The sequence below is a fragment of the Talpa europaea genome (genome assembly GCF_964194135.1).
Source record: "Talpa europaea genome assembly, chromosome: 1".
Lineage (NCBI taxonomy): Eukaryota > Metazoa > Chordata > Mammalia > Eulipotyphla > Talpidae > Talpa > Talpa europaea.
In genome coordinates this window covers 32,186,750-32,204,395 of record NC_140073.1, presented here as the reverse complement: position 1 = coordinate 32,204,395, position 17,646 = coordinate 32,186,750, and the positions used below count along the sequence as shown (strand labels likewise).

General features: G+C 36.7%; 1 protein-coding gene across 1 annotated transcript; it reads right to left on the bottom strand.

Moving 5' to 3' along the window:
* Positions 1–12,999: 12,999 nt before the first annotated feature.
* LOC311167517 (olfactory receptor 5P1-like) lies at positions 13,000–13,932 on the bottom strand (the record flags this gene model as incomplete). Its single annotated transcript, XM_084228573.1, has 1 exon — positions 13,000–13,932. The coding sequence occupies one exon, from the start codon at positions 13,930–13,932 to the stop codon at positions 13,000–13,002; it is 933 nt and encodes a 310-aa protein (XP_084084699.1).
* Positions 13,933–17,646: the final 3,714 nt, after the last annotated feature.

The following is a 17,646-nucleotide window of genomic DNA, read 5'->3' as shown; positions in this document are numbered from 1 at the left end:
AAAAAAAAAAAAAAAATCCATGATCAATTTAAAATGATTCAAAATAAACAGCAATGTTGTTTTAGGAGACAAAGTCTTCAAAGAACATATTACAAATATTTTCAAATCATTAGTGATAAAATACTTAAGAAAACAAACTGACAAAAGATCCAATCAGAAAGAAGGGAAAATAAAAGACTTTTCTACAGCTAGCAACATTTTTTTTCAATGATAAGCTCACTAGATCAGTTAAATACCAGTTTGTAGATGTCAAGTGGAAAATTAACCAATGATATTCTAAAATAAAAATTACATATTTTGATATACAGAAATAAAATATATTAAAAAACAAAGCACGCAAGACCTGTAGAACAATATTATGTAGTCCAGCATATATGTATGTGTGTGTGTATTTTTGAGTTATTGCTCCATTTCCCAGAGCTGCTTATTATGCTATTTTGCATCATAATTACATAATTACGAAAGAGGTAGTTAGTTGTACAACACAGTGGTGTTTTTTTTTTCCAAATTTATCTGCCCACAAATCCCGTAGTCTGGGAATTGCTGCATCAGAGAGATGAATTTTCACATTCTGCCCAAAGCGAAATGGCCACCTTTCTCCTCAATTCAGTTCTGCCCTTCTCTTTGGTGTTCTTTCTGGGTCTCCTTTTTAAATTTTTTCTTTTATTAATTTTTTATCGCCTTACATTGTTGTTTATATTTGTACAGTTTTTAATTTCTCCCCTCAGATGCAGTCCCCATAAATTGCCTACCACCACATCACCTGTGAACACACACCACGGTACCTGGTAACTTATACTCTTCCCTCCCCTGTTTTGATCCCTCTTTATTACCTCCACCACTTTAAGCCTCAGATCTATAGTTGCCTACAAGTTCTGCCATTTTTGGGGGGAGGACCATTTGATCAGATTCCCTATAGTCCTATAAGTGATATCATCTGATATTTTTCTTTTTCCTTCAGAATTATTTCACTTATCATGATATATAAATGGAGAACCAGAGGATAGGAATGAATGAAATAATATAAATTATTTGAAGAGTTAAATCATGAAATGTTCCAGATCTGGTAAAAAGCAAATAGTGTCCCTCAAGCAACATAAATGTACAGATACACACACACTGACATAGCTACACACATGTACACACTTGAAAATATGAGGCTCAGAAAGTATTAGGAATATTAAAAGTTGTAATGGGAAAAAACTCATAAATTATCAAACTCGAACCAAGGTAAAGGCAACTTTAATAACCTACTCTCCCTCTCCTCTCTCTTTCTCTGTCCATTTCTTTACTTATGCTTTTAGAATAATTTCTTTTTTAAAACAGTTTTTTTTTAAACATTTATTTATTTACATAAGAACTCCCAGAGACCCAGGAGGGTGAGAAAATTCACCAGAGACAGAGTGGGGAGCAGAACAGGCAGAGTGACTGAAGACACTGCTGAGGGAAGCTGCGGGCAGGGCAAGAGAGGTCTGCTGTGCCATGTGGGTAGCTCCCTGTCCGGCCAGAATCCAACCTGCGTTGCAGAGGCCACGGACAGCTTCACAGCACAGCGTTCAACCCACTGCACCACTGGGGAGGCCCTAGAATAATTTCTTTATGTCCAAATCCAACCAAGATTATGGAAATGCAGTTTTCAGAAACAAGTTTTGATATGTTTACTACATAAATGTGTCCATATGTGCTTACATATATGTACAAGTACAGACATATGTTTAAGATACTAACATGTGTTTAAGATACTTAACATGTTTAAGATACACATGTTAAGATATTAAAGTATAATAATATTGCATCTGCTTTGTAGTAAGGAGACGTATTATCAGGATATATATATCAAGCAATTATACAATACTTTAATTGTGATGGACACAAAATGATGATTTTCATTGGAAGTACTTTATTCATTGCCTTAATGTATAGTCTGCATTTTTTAAGTGTTCTGGACTCTGTTATTTACTGTTTGAAGGGAAAACATATTTATTATACTAACTAATTCTTTCCTTAGTGCTATATGCAATTTTTATTCTCAGATGATAAACAGTGGGGCCTAGAGGTGTGATCATTGTATATATCGCAGCCGTCATCACATTGTCATGAAATAAGTCACTGTCCTGGGGTCGCAACTAAAGTCAGTAAAGTCGCAAGTATAGACAACCATGGTGAGGTGGGAGGAGCAAGTTGAGAAGTACTTTTATCTCCCCTTTGCAGAAGAATTTTTCATAACTATGGATCCAATGAATATATAGGAAATCATAATTAAAATAAAGATACCCACCAACACAAACGCAGTAAGTGTAAGAAAATAACTCTCAGAAGAACGGTGTAATCACAGGCAAGGAAGACCCCAGCTATGATTTTAGAAAAAAAAGTGCTGGAAGGTGTTGGAGTCACAGAAAAACAAATCGAATATTATGATGACAACACACAGCGACACCACAATCCCATTGTCACAAAAGACAATCATGCGTTGAAAGCAGATCTTTCAAGTCTCTTCATAAGAGAGTCTGAGGAAAAAGAGCCTATTTCGTTTTCTTTCTTTTTTTTTTTTTTTTGCACAAATTATGTGTTTATTTGAAGAACTGGTGACATACATGGTCACTTGTTTAAAAACACATTGGTACATACAAATTAGCTTATAAGGTTTATACAAATAAAGCAAGATTGGATATACTAGTCCTAGTGACAGTCTGAGTCTGATGCTGGTAGGAAGTCAGGTTATTATAGGCCAAAGATATTATTTGAATAATTTTCTCTTCCTTCTTGAGGGGCTCTTACATTCCTCAGTATCTAGGGAGATTTTCCCCAAACTTACTTTTTAAAAATTTTTATTCTTTCACACTTTAAATCTGGAGACCAAAACCAAGCAGCCTTCATACATACATAAATAGAATTATTTAGTTTTATTTTTATGGATAGCTATACATTTTTTAATTGAGTTGTGGGCATTTTGGAAGTATAGGCTTCTCCCTTCAGGTATAGTTACTGTGATTGGAAGGTTTTTTTTAAATGTTTACTGCTAAGCTTAGTTGGAGTGCTACAATGACTACACCTGTGGGGGAAAATTTTATACTGCTAAAACTTTTACAAGAATGTAAAAGAGGGCCTCCCTGGTGGCGCAAGGGGTTAGGACACAACCTGTGAAGCAATCAGCAGCCACTGCAGCACGAGTTCGATCCCCGGCCAAGAAGGTGACCCACATGGCGTAGCAGACCTCTCCTGACTCACCTGCTGCTTCCTTATGTCTTATTCCCCCTTTGTCTCTGATGAATCCTCTCACTCTCACCCCCACACACCTCTGACCTGTACCCTTGTTCTTGTACACATAAATAAATAAATCTTTTTTAAAAAGAATGTAAAACAATGGTACTTTGATAAATATAAAAGTAATAAAAAAACTAAAATCAAAAGCACATGAGGCTAATATTGCTGCCAACAATTTTTGTCTGCAAATCACATGCAGTGTTGAAACTAATAAATCCTTGGGGAAAAATTATGATTTATCAAAAAAATAAATAAAAGCAAAAACATAAATGGAAAGTTGCATATATAAAGATTAGGATATTTTGAGCAGCTAATCTGAATTAGCTAAATTTCCCAGTCCAAGGGAATGCTAGCACTCCGGTCCTTTGATGATCTAGTGTAATAGGTGGACTTGAGATATTAAATGCGTGCCTCCTTTCCAAGTGTGTCTTGGAGGTAAAATTGTTATGAAGGGATTACTCCATTCCAGAATAGTATTTTTTTTTTTTGTCCTGGTGTCTTGATCAATTCTTAAACTGCCAGGAAAACTTCCAAAATATTTCTAAATAATATACTGATGGTAAATCTTGATAAAAATTAATCAAATTCCTCAGAACTTTGCACCTAGTCATATTTCTATTTCTATAGGTACTTAAAATATCCACTTCTCTGTGTGAGATGGCAACATCAAAGTAACACAATACTACCCAATGTGGCGTTAAAGTTCAGTTTTGTTTTGGTTTGTTTTGTTTTTCAGGGAAGGAAAGGTTGACAGCAAGGAGACAGGGATGTGGGATTGAAGTGTTAGAAGGAAATAAAGTTATACATCCTTTCTTGAACCATTCCATTTTCTACCACATCTTTACAACAGGGCAAAGTGTGTTTCAAGAGCAATTGGACATCTAGGTTTGAAACTCTCACACTGATGCTTTTACTTCCTGTTCCATATATATTGATGGTAAATGGAAAGTTCTACTTTCCTCATAATACTAGAGGGAGCTAGTGATGAGGAATATGACAATGTAACACTTCCCCCATTATTTCCTGTAACCCTCTCAGTCCCTGAGGAACAAATTTGAGGAAGATGTTGGCTGGTCCAGCATTTTGTGATACATTCACCACCCTCGTATTGGGCCGCTTCTATAGATTGAAAGAGATAATTGATTTCTACACTTGTAGCCCCATTTCTTAGATTTGCCAAGTTCCCAATACAGGGAGATCTCTTAGAAGGTCTCATTTCTTTGGTATAACAAACACCTATAGGAATTTGAGGCCTCTTAAAGATTTTAAGCCACTTTGCAGACTCTTTCATCCCCACCCCATGTCAAAACATTGGGCAATGGACATTATAAATATTTCTGTCTCCCAGGAAGTGCACAAAAACCATGGACACCCTGGGGAGAAGGTCTACAATATCAATTATCATTCTTTGCCAGATGGAAGAAGAGAATTTTTCCAGTAGTTATACTTAATTGCTACTCAAGTTTCAATGTTCAAAGGTGGAGAAATTATGAATATTTTTCACCAGGTTTTTTTAAAAAATGCATTTCACTTTCTTCCAACTCAATCAGAATAAGCGAGTAGCACTGATTCAACTTTTTCAATGTTTTCTAAAAAAGGTACTACTATTTAGAAATGTTAAATAATAGGTATAATTTATTGAGTGAAGTTATGAATTCTGATTGATATTTGGCCAAAAATACATAAATTAAATGTTCATGAGACTTTGACTTTTTCTGGTTGAATTTGGCTGTCCAAATTCTCTACATACATGTAAAAAATATTCTCTATAACATCCCCTCAGTTTTTCTATGAACTATAAACTTCTCTTTAAGAAGAAGTCTTAATTCAAAAATTTATTTCCTTAGTTCATCTCATAAGGCTATTTTTAGATTCACCAAGGGAATTACTATTGCTTTTATAAACCATAACTGCATAATTATGAAATTAAATGGTCACACTGATTAGTCAAAGGAAAAAAGGAAGGGAAATACACAAAAAAACAAATTGCTAATAATGGTTTACAGTGAAAGTGTTGCAATAAAGTTTGATGTCTGCAAATTTACAATTAGATTATGGGTAAAACTATGGAAACTACAGGAGAAAATTATATGTTTTTCTTTGCTAATTTCTTTTCAATTTTTCTGATATTATATCTGAATTTTGCATTTTGATATTATAATCTGAATTTTAGCCCTATAATTTCAAAAGCATTCATTATGTATTGAGGTAGGGCATGGAGCATTAGGTGGGTTCAAATCTCAGCTGTGCCTGTATAGCATAGATACAGGCAAGGAATTTAATATCCTGATAATTATTTTCCCAACCTATAAGATGAACACAAACACTTATTTGACATGACTGCTAAGACAGACCTCGCATGTATTATGTGCTCGGTGCTTGCGCATTCCATTCCCATTTGCCAAAACAAATGTATAGATGATAGTTACAGGCACATTCTCCATAGCAGATATTCAATAATGTTTCTCCGATCATGGTTTGTCTGTAACCTCCTAGCAGCCCTTCTGCTTGATCTATTCTGCTTAATCTTCTAGTGAGAAGATTGTAATTGGCTTTTGTCTAGAGTTTTCAATCTTAAGTTTGCATGTTTTAAAAATGCCCCTCTTCATTTATTTGTGGGCCACAAATGCCAAGAATGGAAAATGACAACAATAGTTTTCTCAAGTCTAATTATTTCAAGTCCCCTTATTTTCATCAGTACATTCTATTTTTTATTTATTTTATTTTATTATTTTTTTAAAGATTTATTTATTTATACAAGCACTGGGGTTCAGGCCAGAAGCATGAGAGGGTGAGAGAATCCACCAGAGAGAGAGCAGGGAGCAGAACAGGCAGAACGACTGAAACACTGCTGAGGGGAGCAGCGGGCCAGACAGGAGAGGTCTGCCCCACGTGTGGGAATCTCCCTGACCAGCTGGGAATCGAACTGTCTACGCAGAGGCTGTAGACAGCTTCACAGCGCTGCGCTCAAGCCTCTGTGCCACTGGGGAGGCCCCATTCTATTTTTTAATAGTTCTTTGTTTATAGTTGCTATACCACCATGAAATTGGTACACAGATTTTTAAAAAAATTCTCATGCCAAAGGAGAAACATCTTTATATCTCTTAAAATGATGAGAAAAAAAAAGGTACATGAGGAACTCAGAATCTCACAAATCATTTATAGGTTTTATTTATAGTTCTTTATATGTCATGTATTTTTTTTTAAAGATTTATTTATACAAGAACCGGGGTACAGGCCTGATGCGCGGGAGGATGAGAGGATTCACCAGAGACAGAGCGGGGAACAGAACAGGCAGACTGATGAAATACACTGCTGAGAGGAGCAGCGGGTGAGACAGGAGAGATCTGCTGTGCCATGTGGGATTCTCGCCAGCCGGGATCAAACCGCGCTGCAGAGGCTGAGGACAGCTTCACAGTGTGGTGCTCAACTGCCTGCGCCACCAGGGGAGGCCCAAACATTCCAAAATTTAATCACTTTATTTTTAAATTTCTTTTTAACCTTGTTTATGTGTTCTTCCTTTCTATTTTTCTTTATTAAGGATTACAACACTACATAATTTTGGGTTCACCCCTTTCAGATGTATGTCACCGCCCCAACCCCACCATCCAAGAACCCATAGTCTTTTATCCTGGCCATATGGCCCCCTACACTTTTTTCCAACCACCACTCCCCCTCCATATCTAGCAGTCTTAATTCTACAGTAATTTTTTAGGCTTTGTTTTAGTATAATTTTGTCAGTTCTGTTTTTTTTTTCTCTACATTCTACATAGAAAAAGAGGGTGAAATCATCTAGTATTTGTCCTTCTCCCTATGACTTATTTCACTTGGCATAATCTCCTCCCGTTCCAGTCATGTTGTTGCAAATGGCAAGAGTTCATCTTTTTTAAATAGCTGAATAGTATTCCATTGTTTATATACCACATCTTAATCTACTCATCAGCCCTTGGGCACTTGTGTTGTTTCCATAACTTGGTTATTGTAAATAGTGCTGCAAGGAACACAGGAGAGCAGATAGCCCTTCAAATTAGCGATTTTGTATTGCTTGGGTTGATTCTTAAGAATGGAATTGCTGTGTCGTATGGTATACTATTTTTAATATTTTGAGGAACCTCCATGCTAAAACTTAGTGACTTTGAAAATAATCATATTTATATAGATAGAGTTTAATAGAGATAGTAGAAGATTCTAATATTTGATACTGGTTGTTTCCTAAATTTTAGCTGGAGATCAGCCCTCTGTGTGGCCCTAGTGATTGGGTTCACTTGGTGAGCAGCTTTTCAAAGTCTTTTCTGAGAAGTTTCCTGATATTGTACATACTTGACTTCAGATAGTGACTAGCATATTTGTTTCCCTCACTAGAGATATTAATATGGAGAGGGACAAGGTCAGATCTATGACAGATCTGAACTTGCTGACCTGATCTATCTCTGAACTTGGCCACTAGTCCTTAGTTGACATTCATCAAATATTTACATGAATGAGTAATGGAGTCAACAGTCATTTTCCCCATCCACCATTTTATATATATATATATATATATATTAGATTTATTTATTCATGCATATAAGAACCGGGGTACAGGCCAGATGTGAAGAAGGGTGAAATTGTTAGGGGGAAGTGATGTCCTGAGTTAATCTTATACAGGCTTTGTGGACTCCACCCCCACTCCAGACTAAAGCCATCAAGACTCTGGGAAAGACAAATCCCATCACCACCAAGGGAGGGTGGCTGGGACCTGAGGGTGGAGTTGGGCAGCCAGGTTGGATATAAAAACCAAACACGTGGGCCTTGCTCTCACTCTCTGGCTCGTGATTGCTCGCCTCCTGGCTTCACCGCTCCTGGCTGGCGGCCAACTCTGAGAGCGCCATTTTGGGATTCCTGATCGGCGGATCGGGTAGGACTCATTTAAAACTTTGTCTCCCACTTTTCTCCCAGAGCTGTACATTTCCTCATTTCCCCTTCCCTTGTAAATAAACCTTTTATTAACCTTTCACGTGTGCCTGCAGTAGAGCATTGATAAGTCCTTTTAAGCGCGCGGATGAGGACCCACAGTCAGGCACCCCGTTTTGTATCGGGGTTGCTCTACAACAGTTTGGCACCCAGCGTGGTTTCCAAGTTACACCCGCGGTTGACCAGCCCAAAGTAACATTCCTTGCGTTGGTCACCATAAGCGCACTAGTAACAAAAGGATTCACCAGAGACAGAGCAGGGAACAGAAAAGGCAGATCTACTGAAATACACTGCTGAGGGGAGCAGCGGGTGAGATAGGAGAGGTCTGCCGCACCATGTGGATATTCCCGTGGCCGGCTGGGATTGAACCTCCACTGCAGAGACTGCGGACAGCTTCACAGTGCTGTGATCAACTGCCTGCACCACCAGGGAGGCCCCCCACCATTATATTTTAAACTCACTTTAGGACATTGGAGCATAAGGGCACAAGCTTTGAAATCAAACACTTCTGGGTTGCATTACAGTTCATCTGCTTACTGATCATATGTTCATATGATTGGGATAAATTACTAACCAATGCAATTTCTGTTTCTTCACTTAAAATTTGGTGATGGTGATGATAACAAACTCAAAAGAAACATTATCCCAAACATGGGTTTGAAAAAGAATGTCCATTTTCTGGATGTATTCACTAACACTTGCTATGATCTGAACTTGTGATTCTAGATATTCCATTGGGAGTAAAGTGGTATCTTATTGAGGTTTTATTTGCATACCCCCAATAACTACCTCAAAAATTTTTTAGGTAAACATACCCATTTTTTAGGTAAATATACCCAAATATACCATTTGAATTGCAAGAGAAAGAGAATGCAGAGGTCCTTAGACTCCAACCTATAGTGGGCAGGAAATAGGCCAAGAAAGTTAGCTACTCAGCTATATCATGACCTACATTTTTTTTTCCTTAATAAGCAAGAATGATTCAGAGTGTCGATAGCCCAGCAAGCAGAGCTAAGAGAGACTTTTTTAGGAGAGAGCAGGACCGGGTCTTTATTTGAAAAAATGCCGACATGTACATAGATGGATTTTGGGATGTTCATGGGCAGTTTTCCTGTGTGACTCCTGTATTCTCCCTTTATGAACAAAAGTGTTTATTGCAGATTTCCAGCCACTGTAGCTACAGATTCCAATAGGTGGGTAAGGATCATATGACTTGCCTCTTTAGCTGCTAGGTCTTAAATCAACAAGCACTGTATTTGAGCAGTTAACCTCAAAGAACATCACTCATGCCTGAACCTAACTTGATGTTATGATGATGGACTCAGCTCAGATGCTGTAATGGCATGATGCTTGAGGGAACAAATTCATATTTTGGCATGTGGCAAATACATAAATAAGTGTGGTCAGAAGAATTGTGGGTAGCTTGGAGTAGCTATACAGTCTTTGCTGAAAGGTGTACTCTCCATGAATATGGACTGACTTTAGTGACTAGTTTTACCAATAGAAGATTATGGAAATGAAACACTGTAGCTTCCTTTATAGATTTTTGAGACACATGATATTGGAGTTTTGACCTCCCATGTGTGAAATTCAGCTACTGTCTTATTGAGACTATATTGAGAGACGATAAGACTACATAGAGAAGGAAAGTTTTTCAAGTCATCCCTGTCAAGGAACCAGGATCTGAATGAAGTCAACTTGAATTCTCTTGATATGCCAAGATGCCACCTGAATATCACTTAGTTACTCCTATTAATGCCACATGGAACAGAAGACCTGGTAAAGCAAACCCAATCTGAATTCCTGATTCTCAAAATATTGTAGTATAATATATAATAAAATAGTTTTGTTTTAAGCTGCTAAGTTTTGAATAATTTGTTCTGTAGCATAACAATTTTGAACATGATATTTTCTTAGCTAATAAATGATATCCCATTCACATTCACCAAATAATCCAAGTCAAACATTTCTTAGGTATCCTCAACTCCTTCCATTTTTACACACACACACACACACACACACACACACACACACGAGAAATCCTTTTTGGTCTCCTACAGAAATTATGTATTTTATTTACTGAAGTAACATTGCGTTATAACATTACCTAAGATTCAAGTATGTATTGGTGAAAGTCAAAATGTGTATATGCTACATTATTTCACCACTAAAAATGTAATTCTACCCATCATCATACAATGTTCCCTTTTATCAAATGTTTCTCCTTTCTCTTCTGGTAACCACTAATTGGTTATGTATTTTAAAATTTTATTGCTGTTTTATTTATGCAACTATATCTTGAATAGGTCAATTTCTCTTTAAATACAATGCAATTGCCTTAGTTCGTTGCACCATTATGTCAGATCTTGACTATTAATTTCATGGGTATCCTGTCCTCCCTCTTCCTTCTTTTAATTAATTTTCCATACAACTAGAGTGATCTTCAAAAACATATTCATAATAGATTAGACATATTTGAAAAAGCCCATTTAAGAGCTTCCCATTCCTGTTGGAATAAAATCCAAACGCTTTCCATGACTTCTGAAGATCTCCATGATCTAACTCATATGCCAGGAGGGGGTCTGCACTCCATTTCCATGGTGACAGAGGCTCTTCCCTAGGGATTTTTCCCAATATTGTGCCATAGGTATTCATTATAAAATATACTATATTTTGTATCTGGCTGTTCATTTGTAACCTTTGTGGTATCTCTTTATAATGAACTGGTAAATGTAAATAAATGTTTCATGAGCTCTACGACTCATTCCAGCAAATCATCAAACCTGCAAGGGGGTTGTGGGAACCCCTGACTTTGAAGCCAAATTGGACAGAAGTGTAGGTACCTTGGGGACCCATTATTGGCAATTGCTGTCTGAAGTTAAGGTTTTTTTTTTGTGTGAGACTGAGTCCTTAAACCTGTGAAGTCTGACACTATTGGTAGTGTCATGATTGAATAAAAAATTAGGACATCAAACTGATGTTTGGATATATAGAAAATATTGATTTTCCATTAGGTTGGTACGGGGGAAAATACACATTTGGTCTCTAAAGAGTTGTAAGTATAGAAACGGTTTCCCTTTGCACATTTTTAAAGACAGTTATTGGTGTTTTAATTTATCCTTGCTATCTTTCAATCTTGTTCGTATTTTCCACTTAAAATTGGCAGTAATGTTACAAATACTCTATATTTTTCCTTAAAAATATACTATAAATATTTTCTCACTCATTAATCAAGTCCTAATATTTGCCAAACCTTACTTCTCTCGTCCCATTACACTGAGACAGATGGGTTTATGATCAAAGTTTTTCTTACACATGTTCTAAACCATTGTATCAGTGTTTCTTGAGATGAGAGAAAATCTATCCTTACTCTTTCCTTGCTCATCATGATGATGTAAATGAGGTTAGAATATTATCAGCAAATATATTTAATGCATCTTTGAGAACATTCTGAGGCTTATTTCTAAAGCCTATTTGTTTATAACCCCAGACTATGGAAATATGATTATAGTTAACAACTAATTGCAATACTTAGAATTAAAAGACAATTTGCTTTTATTCCTGCAAATAAAATCATATACTAAATTGCTCTTTGTTTTTAACATTTAAATGTGGATAGACATACAGTTACTCTGGCTTATAGGGCTGAAGCTTGAATTCTTAGAAACGGGAATCAGCTTAGCTTTCCCATTGTCATCCTTGTCTTGGAGTCTTCACAAACTATACATTTGTGCGGCTAGAGTTGGTTCTAAAAACTGATATAAAATAACAATTTAGGCTTGAGTTCTTCCTGAACCCCTCAAATTCTGTAGATCTGTAATGTTGTGAAGTCAATGGACTGACTTCTGTGAAAATACAGATTAAATGCATGGAATTAGAGGACTTGGTTCCTCTGTATTCAGGTCTTAAGTTCACCTATCCAGAAAAACTGTTGGATCACTCAAAGGATCAGTATCCCCATCTGTAAACTGAGGTGAACTTACAATATACACATAATGGGATTTCTGTGCAAATTAAATGGAGAAACTTATTTTGGAACAGACTTTCTTGTTCAAAACTGGTCCCAAAACTTCTTATCTGTGTGAGTTGGGGTAGCGACTTGTTGACTTAAAGAAACTGAACCAAGTAAGGTAAGTGAGTTTATTAAAGAATTAAAACCAAGGACTCAAGCCCAGTTACAGCCTCCAGATTTTCTGGGAAGGCTGTTAAAATTCTGAGCCTCAGAGTGGATTGTATACAATCAGCAAGGAAAACACTTAAATATTTTAAAGAAATTTTACAGGGGAAGTCCTACAAGTGTATGCTTAACATTTCTATTTTGCCTATGCTTTGAGGAGAACAAGGAAATTGCTAACATCTACCCTAAGTATTTAAGGTCTTACATTCAAGGAATTTGGATTTTTATTTTCAAGGAGACAATTTTTGTTGTTGACACATCTTATTGGCAAGGCCGTTTCTGCTGTGCTTTGACTTTTGGGTTGATTCCCTTAGTTGAGATCAAGGAAAGGGTCCCCCTTTAATTTTAATTTACATACATAATATTTCTTTGCCCACACAATTTAGGTGTAAGAATAAAAATAACAATAGGACTTAACAGAATCTTTATGGGGAATAATCTTGTTAATAAGTGTAGCACACAAGAATAAGGTCTAGTGCATAGCGAATATAAAATATTGTTTGATGAATAAATAAATAAACAGTGTTGTGACTCTAAGCGATCAGTAATAGATTTCAGTAAAGTCCTTGGGAGGGGGAGTTTATCTGAAATGTTAAGAATGGATGCTAAGAAAATATTCCAGCAGTTACCTTTTTTAGAGCTTCCTTGACATCTTTGTTCCTCAGACTATATATGAGGGGATTCAACATGGGGATCACCACCGTGTACAACACAGATATGATTTTGTTCTGGTAAGTTGAGTAGACAGATTTGGGCAAGACATATATGAAGGTAATGGTTCCATAGTAGAGAGTGACGGCTGTAAGGTGGGAGGTGCAGGTGGAGAAGGCCTTGTGTCGTCCTTCTGTGGAGCGCATCTTCAGGATGGCAGTGAGGATGAAAATGTAGGAGAAAGAGATGACTAACACTGTAGACATAATGACGAATCCAGAAGAGATGGAAGGGATAATTTGAATAATGGAGATATCAGAACAGGAAAGTTTCACTAAAGGGGCGAAATCACAGAAAAAGTGGTCTACCTCATTTGGGCCACAGAAAGACAGAATTGCTGCACATATAGCAAATGTCCAACCATTCGCACACCCACAAAAGTAGGAAGCTCCCACTAAGAGATTGCAGACTCTGGAGGACATCTTAGTGGGGTAGAGCAGGGGAGAACAGATGGCCATGTAGCGATCATAGGCCATGGCAGCCAGCAGGAAGCACTCAGTTGTACCAAATGAAACCACAGAACAAAGCTGGGCTTCACAGCCAGTAACAGGGAGTGTCATTCCATTTCTAAGGAATCCTGTAAGCATTATAGGTGTGACTGAAGAGGAAAACCCAAGATCTACAAAAGCCAAATGGCTGAGGAAGAGGTACATGGGTGTGTGAAGCTGGGAACAGGTTCTTATTAATGTGATTATGCTGATGTTGCCTACCAAAGTAACAGTATATATTGGTAGAAATAGCACAAATAAAATGGCAGAAATCGCAGGGTCCTTTGTTAGCCCCAAGATGATGAACTCTGTCACACCAGTGTGGTTTCCAACCTCCATCTCTGTGAATGATGCCTGTTGAGGGAAATGTGAATATTTATTTAGTCCATACTTATGAAACATATTGCTGGTTTTCTTTGGTTATTTCTAAGATTCATTTCTTCCTCTACTGAGGCTGTAAACATGTGCTCTACAGAAATTTTGTTTGTTTCTTCTTTGCAAAAAAGCAGGCTGATTCACCTTTACTAGAATTTTGGTTATTTTCTCTATCTCTCAACTTTGACATCTAGACAGATCTCTCAAAAAAAAAATAGGTTTAATCATTTATTGGGAGAGTCCAGTTGGAAATCCTACAAATATCTCAAATCAGTCTTCTCCATACCTTGTCATTTTCCTCTTCATATATATGTGTGTATATTTCCCAACCATTCTTCTTGTCCCCTTATCGATCACAATGAATCTATCAAAGTGACTGCTTGCCAAAATAAAAAGTTTATCATGTCAAATGGATTCCCTTAATTTTTTTAGCTCTTTTTTTACTGCTTCACTATGAAGCTTAGCCTCTTTAGCACCACACTCTGTATACCTTCTCATATATCATATATCACATGTATATGATTCTTTGCTTGCTGTTCAGGATCCAACACTTGTACTTATCCAACACCCGTACTTAACCAAACTTTTCTGAAATATTTAGAATCATCTCAGTGTTCTCTACCCTCTCTAGCCTTTGTTTTTCTCTCTCTCCTGTTTGGCTCTTTCCCACCCCCCACCATCATTACCCTGTGTAGCTTCTCCTCATCTATTAAGATTCATTTCTATCCCAAACCTTCTCTGACTCCTAAGGATTAATGAAATAACCCTTGATATCACCTTTTGAAGATATCAAAATTGTCATTATTTATTCTGGGTTGTGGTTTCTGTGGTTTTCTTGTTAATGTTTCACTCTTCCTAACTTGTTCATAGCCTCTATTACTCTGTGTTTTATATGTATCACAGGTAGCTCATCCTTAGGAATGAAATGGGCTAACAAACAACATATCAAGAAATGAATGCATGATTAGTGTAATGAATAGGCTGTGGAGAACCAGATTTTGAAGACCCAGGGCGTGGAGACATAAAACAATGAAGACAGTAGAGTCAGAGGAAGAAAGACCAGCACCCTGTGATTTTATTCCTCGTGGTACATAAAGAAACAAACAAACTTTGAAAACTATAAGATCAAACTAGTGGTTACCAGAAGAGAAGGAAGAGGGGGTGGGAAATTAAGGTATAAGGTTTCAATTGTTTCATGAAAGATGGAGTTGGACCTTCAGCAGAGAATAAAATCATATGTATGGATTTATAATCCTGCACATCTGAAGTCTACATGATGTTATACTGCAATGTTACTTCAGTAAAAGAGAAGTTTATAAAATTAATTTAAGTAAAGTAATATCTTGTTTTTTTCAACAAAATATTACATAACCATGTTGGAAAAAAACACTGGAATATTCAAAAAAGCATTTGTCTGATATCTGGCCACTGTCACACAATTCAACTATTATCAATTGGGTGATTTATTTCCTGGACTTTTTGCTTTATATTTATTTTAATATAGCTTTTCAAACATTGCAGATAACTTTTTTTAAAATTAATTTATTTATTTACATAAGCACTGGGTACAGTCAGAAGCATGGGAGGGTGAGAGAAATCACCAGAGCCAGAGTCGGGAGCAGAACAGGCAGACTGACGAAGTACACTGCTGAGGGGAGCAGCGGGCGTGGCAGGAGAGGTCTGCGCACCATGTGGGACCCTCTCCGGCGGCCAGGGATCGAACCAATGCTGCAGAGGCTGCAGGCAACTTCGCAGCCCAGCGCTCAACTGCTGCGCCACCGGGGAGGCCCATTGCAGATTACTTTTAATATTAGAATTTTTATTTTACATATCAATATAAAATTTTATCACATTACTCCTAAAAAGATAATTTTTGAGATCTGCATGCAATTCACTCAGAGGCTAGACCTTAATTTAATTAACTCACTAACTTTAGATATTTAACTGTATAACTTTTTCCTATCAGAATTAGTAATGTTACAAAATGAATAAACATTTGGGGGACAGTGCAAGAAACAATGGTATGCTTTCAAAATAATCCAATTTCTATATACTTTTATTAAGGCAGTAATTCAACAGAAGTGTAGTCTGTGCCCTAAGTAAGATAATCTCCATGATTTTCAATAATGAAAATACCAACTGCTCACTGTTTCTCACTGTTTTCTTGAGTTCGTACCTTCTCCATGTTTGGCCATAGAGTTTGTCAAGGTCAGACTTCTAGTGATTTCAGACAGTCCTAAAAAACAGAATCAATTATAATAATAAAGGCAGACAAAGAAAGTACCACAGTCTAATACAATGAGTTTGGGGCATAAAAAACTCAGTGAAAATTAGAAAATAAAGCTATAGTTATCAGAATGATAAAATAGAAGTGTGAAAATATTTCTAAAATATCTCATTTGAATATTATAAAATCAAAAACATTAATCAGACTTATTTTAGTGATCTAAAATTTCATTTATAAACATTATTCCATTCCATTTACTTTAGCTAAATAACAATTTTTTAACTTGAACAATGCCTCACAACCAATTTTAATATTTATTTTGGGGGTAATTTGTAAGTAGTACTTAGAGTCAAATTGCTTATTTCATTTTGCAATTTATATTTTAACTTTACATTATCAAAAATTTTTTACCAATTTCCTGAGAAATCTTTATAGTTGAAACGATAGATAGGAAATAGGTGAAAATCCTTAGCATGATAATTCATGGAGTTTCATAATCTATCTCTGATTAATTTTAATTACTTATGCCTATATTTGCTTCCTTGCAGCTTTTGTATTTTTAAGAATCATGTTAGGGGAGAAAGGGAGAAAAGAAAGAATCAGCTTAACATGATGGTGAGATTTTCTGCTCAGTGTTAGTGTTTTTAATTTTCATGGAAACACAATTTTCTGCAAGCAACATTATTATTATTTCAGTTTCTTAGGTTTTAAACATTTATTCTAAGTGATAAATATTAACATACACTATCTTCAAAATATTTCAAAGCCTTAAAAATTAAAAATTTCATTGGAAGAATAATATGCCAACTGATCGTTCCCTTCCCTTCCTCTTCACTGACCACCAAGGGTTATTTCCAGACCACTTCATTTCAGCATCCCATTCATGCTGGCCTACCTGGGCAGGAACTTTGATCTTAAATATTCTTTTCTTCAGTGCCAGGGTCACTTTGGATAATGAATAGAGGACTGAGGACTGTGGTTCTCAGCCAATATGAATATCAGGTGGCTCCTTCCTGATTTCCTTCTCATAGTGTCAGTACCCAAGCTTACCAGTGCCTTTGACTCCTGCAGACCATCCACACTGCCCCGGGGGAACCCTGGGCAGCCTGGTTGGGTGCCCAGAGTGACTGTTCTGCAGGGCATCTCTTGTGGAGGACACAGTTTTCACAGGGGTCAAGAGTTAATATTGGTGACAGAGTATTTTCAATTTCTCATGGAATAAAAAGGTAAATTATTTAAACAAAATCCATAAATTTGTACTCACCATTCACAGTCAGAACAGTTGATGCTGAATTCCAAAGAGAACCTTATAAATCAGATCTTCCCTATTAGTTTTGTAGGGTGCTGTGAGCTGCATACTTGGCATTATGAACCATTGAAGGCCCCTGTTGGTCAAGGAACAGTTACATGCTGTGAGGATGCGAGTGGGTGTCTGTGTGTGGTGGGATGGA